We start from the raw sequence: 10,907 nt of genomic DNA on the forward strand, positions 1-10,907 counted from the left end.
AGCGATGGAGAAGAACCGCTGCCGCTGGCCGGGATGCGTCTGCGCAGCTCCTGTGTTGACGTGTCCCGGATGTACATCTTTTTTTTTTTTTTTTTTTTTTGAACCGTTTCAACAAAGCTTTTTAATACCACAGACTGTTTCTACGGGCTATGTATAATACATGCATTTAATTTGAAATATTTGCATAATATTAAGGTGACTCTTAAAATAATTGTACATTTACCTTGTTCAGGTTTGTTGTCCTTAGATGTATTTCTAGTTCTGTGTATGTACTTTGTTGTCCTTGTTTTAGACATATTTCTAGTTCTGTGTATGTACTTTGTTGTCCTTGTTTTAGACATATTTCTAGTTCTGTGTATGTACTTTGTTGTCCTTGTTTTAGACATATTTCTAGTTCTATGTACTTTGTTGTCCTTGTTTAGATGTATTTCTAGTTCTGTGTATGTACTTTGTTGTCCTTGTTTAGACGTATTTCTAGTTCTGTGTATGTACTTTGTTGTCCTTGTTTTAGACATATTTCTAGTTCTATGTACTTTGTTGTCCTTGTTTAGACGTATTTCTAGTTCTGTGTATGTACTTTGTTGTCCTTGTTTAGACATATTTCTAGTTCTGTGTATGTACTTTGTTGTCCTTGTTTAGATGTATTTCTAGTTCTATGTACTTTGTTGTCCTTGTTTTAGACATATTTCTAGTTCTGTGTATGTACTTTGTTGTCCTTGTTTAGACATATTTCTAGTTCTGTGTATGTACTTTGTTGTCCTTGTTTAGATGTATTTCTAGTTCTATGTACTTTGTTGTCCTTGTTTTAGATGTATTTCTAGTTCTGTGTATGTACTTTGTTGTCCTTGTTTAGACATATTTCTAGTTCTGTGTATGTACTTTGTTGTCCTTGTTTAGACATATTTCTAGTTCTGTGTATGTACTTTGTTGTCCTTGTTTTAGACATATTTCTAGTTCTATGTACGTTGTTGTCCTGTTTAGACATATTTCTAGTTCTGTGTATACTTTGTTGTCCTTGTTTAGACATATTGTCTAGTTCTATGTACTTTGGTGTCCTTGTTTTAGACATATTTCTATTCTGTGTATGTACTTTGTTGTCCTTGTTTTAGACATATTTCTAGTTCTGTGTATGTACTTTGTTGTCCTTGTTTTAGACATATTTCTAGTTCTGTGTATGTACTTTGTTGTCCTTGTTTTAGACATATTTCTAGTTCTATGTACTTTGTTGTCCTTGTTTAGATGTATTTCTAGTTCTGTGTATGTACTTTGTTGTCCTTGTTTTAGACATATTTCTAGTTCTATGTACTTTGTTGTCCTTGTTTAGACGTATTTCTAGTTCTGTGTATGTACTTTGTTGTCCTTGTTTTAGACATATTTCTAGTTCTATGTACTTTGTTGTCCTTGTTTAGACGTATTTCTAGTTCTGTGTATGTACTTTGTTGTCCTTGTTTAGACATATTTCTAGTTCTGTGTATGTACTTTGTTGTCCTTGTTTTAGACATATTTCTAGTTCTGTGTATGTACTTTGTTGTCCTTGTTTTAGACATATTTCTAGTTCTATGTACTTTGTTGTCCTTGTTTAGACGTATTTCTAGTTCTGTGTATGTACTTTGTTGTCCTTGTTTTAGACATATTTCTAGTTCTATGTACTTTGTTGTCCTTGTTTAGACGTATTTCTAGTTCTGTGTATGTACTTTGTTGTCCTTGTTTAGACATATTTCTAGTTCTGTGTATGTACTTTGTTGTCCTTGTTTTAGACATTTTCTAGTTCTGTGTATGTACTTTGGTGTCCTTGTTTTAGACATTTTCTAGTTCTATGTACTTTGTTGTCCTTGTTTTAGATGTATTTCTAGTTCTGTGTATGTACTTTGTGTCCTTGTTTTTGAGACATTTTCTAGTTCTATGTACTTTGTTGTCCTTGTTTAGACGTATTTCTAGTTCTGTGTATGTACTTTGTTGTCCTTGTTTGACATATTTCTAGTTCTATGTACTTTGTTGTCCTTGTTTAGACGTATTTCTAGTCTGTGTATGTACTTTGTTGTCCCTTGTTTAGACATATTTCTAGTTCGGTGTATGTACTTTGTTGTCCTTGTTTTAGACATATTTCTAGTTCTGTGTATGTACTTTGTTGTCCTTGTTTAGACATATTTCTAGTTCTATGTACTTTGTTGTCCTTGTTTAGACGTATTTCTAGTTCTGTGTATGTACTTTGTTTCCTTGTTTTAGACATATTTCTAGTTCTATGTACTTTGTTGTCCTTGTTTAGACGTATTTCTAGTTCTGTGTATGTACTTTGTTGTCCTTGTTTAGACATATTTCTAGTTCTGTGTATGTACTTTGTTGTCCTTGTTTAGATGTATTTCTAGTTCTATGTACTTTGTTGTCCTTGTTTTAGACATATTTCTAGTTCTGTGTATGTACTTTGTTGTCCTTGTTTAGACATATTTCTAGTTCTGTGTATGTACTTTGTTGTCCTTGTTTAGATTATTTCTAGTTCTATGTACTTTGTTGTCCTTGTTTTAGATTATTTCTAGTTCTGTGTATGTACTTTGTTTTCCTTGTTTTGTGTTTTATTTCTTTTTTTTTTTTTTTTTTTTTGTTTAGACATATTTTAGTTCTGTGTATGTAACTTTGTTTTCCTTGCTTAGACATATTTCTAGTTCTGTAGTACTTTGTGTCCTTGTTTTAGACATATTTCTAGTTCTATGTGTTTGTTGTCCTTGTTTAGACATATTTCTAGTTCTGTGTATGTACTGTTGTTGTCCTTGTTTAGACATATTTCTAGTTCTGTGTATTACTTTGTTGTCCTTGTTTAGACATATTTCTAGTTCTATGTACTTTGTTGTCCTTGGTTTAGACATATTTTCTAGTTCTGTGTATGTACTTTGTTGTCCTTGTTTAGACATATTCTAGTTCTGTGTATGTACTTTGTTGTCCTTGTTTAGACATATTTCTAGTTCTGTGTATGTACTTTTGTCCTTGTTTAGACATATTTCTAGTTCTATGTACTTTGGTTGTCCTTGTTTAGACGTATTCTAGTTCGTGTATGTACTTTGTTGTCCTTGTTTAGACATATTTCTAGTCTGTGTATGTACTTTGTTGTCCTTGTTTAGATTATTTCTAGTTCTATGTACTTTGTTGTCCTTGTTTTAGATGTATTTCTAGTTCTATTTACTTTTTGTTGTCCTTGTTTAGATGTATTTCTAGTTCTATGTACTTTGTTGTCCTTGTTTTAGATGTATTCTAGTTCTGTGTATGTACTTTGTTGTCCTTGTTTTAGATGTATTTCTAGTTCTGTTATGTACTTTGTTGTCCTTGTTTTAGATGTATTTCTAGTTCTGTGTATGTACTTTGTTGTCCTTGTTTTAGATGTATTTCTAGTTCTGTGTATGTACTTTGTTGTCCTTGTTTAGACGTATTTCTAGTTCTGTGTATGTACTTTGTTGTCCTTGTTTAGACATATTTCTAGTTCTGTGTATGTACTTTGTTGTCCTTGTTTAGATGTATTTCTAGTTCTATGTACTTTGTTGTCCTTGTTTTAGATGTATTTCTAGTTCTATGTACTTTGTTGTCCTTGTTTAGATGTATTTCTAGTTCTATGTACTTTGTTGTCCTTGTTTTAGATGTATTTCTAGTTCTGTGTATGTACTTTGTTGTCCTTGTTTTAGATGTATTTCTAGTTCTGTGTATGTACTTTGTTGTCCTTGTTTTAGATGTATTTCTAGTTCTGTGTATGTACTTTGTTGTCCTTGTTTTAGATGTATTTCTAGTTCTGTGTATGTACTTTGTTGTCCTTGTTTTAGATGTATTTCTAGTTCTATGTACTTTGTTGTCCTTGTTTAGATGTATTTCTAGTTCTATGTACTTTGTTGTCCTTGTTTTAGATGTATTTCTAGTTCTGTGTATGTACTTTGTTGTCCTTGTTTAGATGTATTTCTAGTTCTGTGTATGTACTTTGTTGTCCTTGTTTAGATGTATTTCTAGTTCTATGTACTTTGTTGTCCTTGTTTTAGATGTATTTCTAGTTCTGTGTATGTACTTTGTTGTCCTTGTTTAGATGTATTTCTAGTTCTGTGTATGTACTTTGTTGTCCTTGTTTAGATGTATTTCTAGTTCTGTGTACTTTGAAAGCAACAAAAAGTCGGAATCAAATTCGTTGTGATGACGCGTTTGAGAAAATATAAATCGGGCTTTTATTGTGGAACGTAGAAACGGAAGTAGATAGTTTTACGCTGTAAACATAATCCATGTGGTTAGTTCATGTTCATCACAACTTCCAATAACCGGCATTGATTTTATTGATTGACACTTGGTCCAGTGTAGTGCATGGAAATGCTTTTTAATCCAGTAGATAATACATTTTAACTGCTTTATCATCATATTTACCGCTATAGGCCGTGGTAAAGTTTTCTTATGACTGATGAGAATTATTTATTATGTTTCTGCAGGTTTCACCGTCAGATTTTAGACATTTTAATGAAATTTAATGCCATTTATCACATCAACTGAGCCATATATCCAGTTTAAATTAAACCACGATCGTTAACTCACACTTCCCCAAAACTGAAGAATAAAGTCATCGTGTGGTCCAATCAGAAAGGGACTCGCACCAATTACATGGAAAATGATTGGCTGCAATATAAGCTGCATGTTGGTCTCAGTTGTAATAATGGAATCAAAATAAATTAAGTGTTAGACTTAGGGAAATTAAGACCGTTTCAAATTATTTGTTTAAGACCTGGAGCACACTACTTAGATTAATTAGATTAGGTAAATTTGAGACTTAACACCGTGATTTATTCAAGCCAAATCACAACTCCATCTTCCCAAAATCACAGAGTAATAACCCATTGGTAATAGGATGGTGCAATAGGGAATTAAAGCACTTCACAGGAAGGAACTGTCATTTTAAGAAAAATTTAAAAGAACAAGTGTTTGCTGTTTTCCTGCAAAGTGTTGAGAGTGTCACTTTTAACGTTATATGAAACTAGAACAATCTTTTTAAACCATATTGTATTGGGCTGAATTTTCAGATCCTAACATTTTAAAAGGGTAGTTTTTGGTATTTGTTCAACATAGCTTGTCTACAATAAACCCCAAGTTATCAGGAGAAGGTTTTTACAGTTCAGACTGTCTCATGGATGTCTTCCTTTCAGTTAAAGGCAGCAACACGTTGCAAATCACAACAGAAAATGGATTTGTCATTTTTTATTGTGGCCATACAAATACATTTTACTTTGATTTCTGGCTCTGTGCCTGTGCCTTGAGCACCTTGACGACGATCTTCTGCTCCTCGATCAGGAACGCACGCTTGATCCTGAGAATAAAACCAAGAGACAGTTATTAGACGCAACGCATCAGCCATTCAAAACTCATTCTAGTTGCTTAAGAAGAAAAGGGGAAAGGTTTCTCTTTACCTGTCACGCACACACTTGGCGCACATGGAGCCCCCGTAGGCCCTGCTGACGTGCTTCTTGGTCTTGGAGAGCCTCATCAAAACCTGAGGTCTAACAGCCCGGATCTGGAAGAGAACCACAACGAGACCACTGATGTATACCGACCTGGAGGAGTTAACATGACAACCAACAAGGACAAGTCATCTGAAACATGCTCAGATGTCGTATCAGGGAGTGAGCTTCTGGACTAGTAGTCCACCGTCAGTGAGGGAAAGCACAAGTCCTCCTATCTTTAGGAGTCCTTTAAACGTGTGGCTGAGGGACACGCAAACTTGGGATCGTGTTTAGTGAATTTTCATATATCAGACGTAAAAACAGAGTTACTGCATTATTAAAAATGTGGATCAGTGCAATATAGGGTGGTGTTATATGGGTCAGTGCAATATCAGGTTAGACAGGGCATGTGCAAAATTGTGGTTTGTGTCGATGTTTTTTTTGTCTCTATATGTCCGTTGTCTCCATTCTTCTTGTGACTGTCTGTTCTGACATGATGTGATCACCGTTCTTGTCCTTGTTTCTCTGTATATAGCCTGTGTGTAGTGTATAGTGTATTTGTATGCATTTATTATTTTTTGTGTGCCATCAACCTGCCAGGGGTCTGCAGATGGAAATTAGCCGAAGGCTACGATCTGGCATATTTACATTTGTGAAAATGTTCATTAAAATGTATTGTCCCCTTTTGTTTTTACAGTGTACCACTTTTAACCCAGTTTATATTTCTAGATCTGCATTACTGCTCGACTATAATCAAGAAAACCTTTACTTTGGTGTGTTGTCCTTACAGGTTGTATACTACATACTCCTTACAGGTGTAGTATACTACATACTCCTTACAGGTGTAGTATACTACATACTCCTTACAGGTGTAGTATCTACATACTCCTTACAGGTGTAGTAGTATACGACTCCTTACAGGTGTAGTAGTATACGACTCCTTACAGGTAGAATACGACTCCTTACAGGTGTAGTATACGACTCCTTACAGGTGTAGTATACGACTCCTTACAGGTAAAATACTACATTATAAAACAGTTCACAATCAGGCTAACAAGTAGTTAGTTCTCCATAATTTGATTTGAGACCTCTTTTAAAGCCAACTACTCAAGGCACCAATTTCAATCAAGCGGCGTTATCAGTGTAATAGTTGCATTGAATGAGCAGCAACTGCTTTTTATTTTCAAGTCCCTTTTGACTGGATCTTAAAATGTCTATCTGGATCCCTCCAGCCTCTAAATGGTTCCTTTGCCACTGATATTGTGTCACGCGGGTGCTGTTTAACAAAAGATTTAAGCTCACTAAGTGCACGCACAGTACGTAAAACAACCTGATTCCAGCTATACCAGTCCAGGTCAATAGTTGCATGTGAATAGCGTTGTGACTCCCATTACCTATCATCCATTTCAGATGAAAAGCACTGGCAAACTCCTGTAATGTTTGTAGAAAGACCAACACATTAGCTTTGCCACTTTTCAACTTATAGTTGAGGGGAATATTGCTGAATGGCTATAAGCAGTTACATCACTCCTCAATTAACTTTCAGGACGCAAAGTGAGGAAAAATACATGACTTCTGGTAAAATGCTTCTCTCTGTGGCAGCTGTGGGCAGTAATGCAGAATGATAAGTTCATACCTTAAGATTGTTTACCACATAACCAAGATTCGCTCTTCTCATAGTACATATGCATTTGAGTAGTATGTATCCGTTTTGGCGCTATTGGCCTACAGGAGAAGGCCAACATTTAAACATCTACGCAACAAGTCAAGGAGCTGTGTTGACGCTGCTGCAGCAAAGGCTGGTGTATTTGCAGGCTGCAGTCGGCTCATCACCCCACACGCTCAGAGCCTAACCACATCCAAGCACAACACCTGTTTACACTACATGACACGTTGAGTGAGTCAGACAGTCTGTAGGGAGTTGGTAACCTGAGGGTCGCAGGATCAAGTCCCCATACAGACCAAAGTATGGTGGTGGACTGGTAGCTGGAGAGGTGCTCTTGACCAAAGCATCAAACCCCCAACTGCTTCAGGCCCCCCCCCCCCATCTCTCTCTCCATTAGTGCATGTATTTAGGACCTACATGCATGTGTGTAATTCAGCCTGGTGGTAATGACATGACTTGTAATTCCCCTTGTGGGTCTAATAAAGGTATATACTTTTTTTTTTTAATTTTCTTATTTGTTCTACAGATAGCTATTTGTTGTTGCACAGATGTTAGAAGAACCTCAACCATACTTTAAAACCAGTATTTAACTAGACCGTTCCATGTGGGCCACACAGACCTCAAACGCATGCACCTATTCAGTCAGTAGTGTTATAGCACAGTAACAGCTTAAAAGTCCCAAATACAAAAGGTTTTACTTACTCCACGCAGTCCTTCCTGGGCAGATGCCACATGCAGACTTGGGGGCTTTGCCGACCTTCTTGGTGTACAGGTACACAATGCGGTTACCGGGCGTCCGGGACCTGCAGACCAGAACGGGACCAGGGAGAAAGCGCAGTTAGCAGAACTGGAGATACAACGCTGTTGGTCAGCTTCCCCAAGCAACGTTAGAAAGTTCACTTACAGTCTGGTCTTGTTGGAGGCGGTGTTGTAGGACAACCTACGACGGTAAGTCAGGCGTTGCACCATGTTGAAGCTGAAATAAAAACAGATATTCGGGTGAATTTCTAGAACATGCTACCATGCTAACGCTGCTAGCCGTGGTAAGCGCTAGTGTTAGCGGCTTCCTTTGATGTTAGCACACAGAAAACAGGCCGAAATGAGTTAAACCGACTACTTCACTTGACAATGGTGTCTAGAAGTTTCTATAAGTCATTTCGGTATGAAAGTTAAGCACTGCTGTTAGCTAGTGCGACTCCATTTTCATTCCAGTGTTGCTATGGCGGCCTTGGAGACCCGGGGACGGCATCTTTAAATGTCTCCCACAAACAACTATCTGTTGTAATTGCCACATCCTTAGCAACACCCTCGTTCTTTGTTTCATCTCTACTCAAAAACCTTCACGTTTTCCTCTAAAACGGAGGATTACGGCGGATTAGATAATCGTAACGTTTCGGAGGTAAGCCGGGGGGCGCCATACCTGCTGTCGCCGTAACCGGAAGAGGAAGGAGCAAGCCAATGGGTTGCGGTTAAGCTGCCCCGAGATGGCTGAATCAGGACTGCTGCCCCCTGCTGGTGGTTCCTCTGTACTACACACGCAGGCTCAATAAAGACTGGCTCCAATGGTAGAATGTGTAATTACAACCTTGTTAAGCCCATGTTTGAGGTTAAATTTTTGTGCAATTTGCTTGTTGGTAGTAAATATTTGAACTGTTATCCATTGTATTGATGTGTTGGATATCCCCCCCCCCCCCACAATGCATTGCATGACGTCATAATGGGGAGAAAACTGAGCAGCCTGCGTTGTCTTTGCTACTGGTCTGGCCTAATATGGCTTTTGGTCTTTTAACATTAACAGTCTATGGTCCCTATATGTCCATCAGCATTATACAGTCTATGCTTTCTTTTATTTGCTATTTAAATTCAATGCATGGATTGTCCAATAGATGCAGCAGTGGTGTGAAAATACCCGGGTGGTATTGGGAAGTCTGGCCTTCAAAAGGTGGGACGCAAATCTCCAAATATATTTAAATATCCACACACTTACATTGTGAAAATGCACAAGCTCATTCTATGTAAGTGTATGTAAGTAAGTGTTTAATATGATCCTCGAAACATTTTCTATTTTAGTTTTTATGGGAGACACCACAGGTGATTATGGAAATATTTGAACTAACAGATATCGTAAAACTTCCACAGCTGGTTACAAACATTAAAACTATTTTTCCTGTTAAAACTTTTCTGATGTTTATAGTTAAATATACAGATCAGGCATTATTTAATGCTTCCTTTTGGTGAATTTAGGAAATGTCTACAGGCACAAACAGACAAAGATAAGTAAAATAAACTCCTTTATGTGTATTTTGGATGTTTTTTTCCCCACTGGTCCAGAAAAAAGACATTTTATACAAAAATAGCCCAAAACTTAAACATTTAAAATGATGTTTTTGCGTCTAGTGTCTCCCCTTAAAGCTGCTCTAAGCGATGTCACACGTTTTTTAGGCTGCAACATTTTTTTTATCACAAACAGCAAACATCTCCTCACTATCTCTCACCACCTAGCTGCCTGTCCCCAGGACACACTGTAAAAACATCTCCTCACTATCTGCTAGCTGCCTGTCCCCTGAACACACTGTAAAAAACATCTCCTCACTATCTGCTAGCTGCCTGTCCCCAGGACACACTGTAAAAACATCTCCTCACTATCTGCTAGCTGCCTGTCCCCTGAACACACTGTAAAAAACATCTCCTCACTATCTGCTAGCTGCCTGTCCCCAGGACACACTGTAAAAAACATCTCCTCACTATCTGCTAGTTGCCTGTCCCCAGGACACACTGTAAAAAACATCTCCTCACTATCTGCTAGCTGCCTGTCCCCAGAACACACTGTAAAAAACATCTCACTATCTGCTAGCTGCCTGTCCCCTGAACACACTGTAAAAACATCTCCTCACTATCTGCTAGCTGCCTGTCCCCTGAACACACTGTAAAAAACATCTCCTCACTATCTGCTAGCTGCCTGTCCCCAGGACACACTGTAAAAACATCTCCTCACTATCTGCTAGCTGCCTGTCCCCAGGACACACTGTAAAAAACATCTCCTCACTATCTGCTAGCTGCCTGTCCCCAGGACACACTGTAAAAAACATCTCCTCACTATCTGCTAGCTGCCTGTCCCCAGGACACACTGTAAAAACATCTCCTCATTATCTGCTAGCTGCCTGTCCCCTGAACACACTGTAAAAAACATCTCACTATCTGCTAGCTGCCTGTCCCCAGGACACACTGTAAAACACATCTCCTCATTATCTGCTAGCTGCCTGTCCCCTGAACACACTGTAAAAAACATCTCACTATCTGCTAGCTGCCTGTCCCCAGGACACACTGTAAAAAACATCTCCTCATTATCTGCTAGCTGCCTGTCCCCTGAACACACTGTAAAAAACATCTCCTCACTATCTGCTAGCTGCCTGTCCCCAGGACACACTGTAAAAACATCTCCTCACTATCTGCTAGCTGCCTGTCCCCTGAACACACTGTAAAAACATCTCACTATCTGCTAGCTGCCTGTCCCCTGAACACACTGTAAAAAACATCTCCTCACTGGGTGCTAGCTGCCTGTCCCCAGAACACACTGTAAAAACATCTCACTATCTGCTAGCTGCCTGTCCCCTGAACACACTGTAAAAACATTTCCTCACTATCTGCTAGCTGCCTGTCCCCTGAACACACTGTAAAAAACATCTTCTCACTATCTGCTAGCTGCCTGTCCCCAGGACACACTGTAAAAAACATCTCCTCACAACTGCTAGCTGCCTGTCCCCTGAACACACTGTAAAAACATCTCACTA

General features: G+C 38.1%; 1 protein-coding gene across 1 annotated transcript; it reads right to left on the bottom strand.

Annotated features, from left to right (window-relative positions):
* Positions 1-5,193: 5,193 nt before the first annotated feature.
* On the bottom strand, positions 5,194-8,572 carry rpl34 (ribosomal protein L34). The gene is made up of 5 exons (XM_032510425.1): positions 8,537-8,572; positions 8,021-8,092; positions 7,824-7,919; positions 5,418-5,546; positions 5,194-5,317 (listed from the first exon to the last, which is right to left on the bottom strand). Exons 2-5 carry the CDS (start codon positions 8,083-8,085, stop codon positions 5,233-5,235), a joined length of 375 nt encoding a protein of 124 aa, XP_032366316.1. The 5' UTR covers positions 8,086-8,092; positions 8,537-8,572; the 3' UTR covers positions 5,194-5,232.
* Positions 8,573-10,907: the final 2,335 nt, after the last annotated feature.

Source organism: Etheostoma spectabile, unplaced genomic scaffold, assembly GCF_008692095.1.
Source record: "Etheostoma spectabile isolate EspeVRDwgs_2016 unplaced genomic scaffold, UIUC_Espe_1.0 scaffold00569746, whole genome shotgun sequence".
NCBI lineage: Eukaryota > Metazoa > Chordata > Actinopteri > Perciformes > Percidae > Etheostoma > Etheostoma spectabile.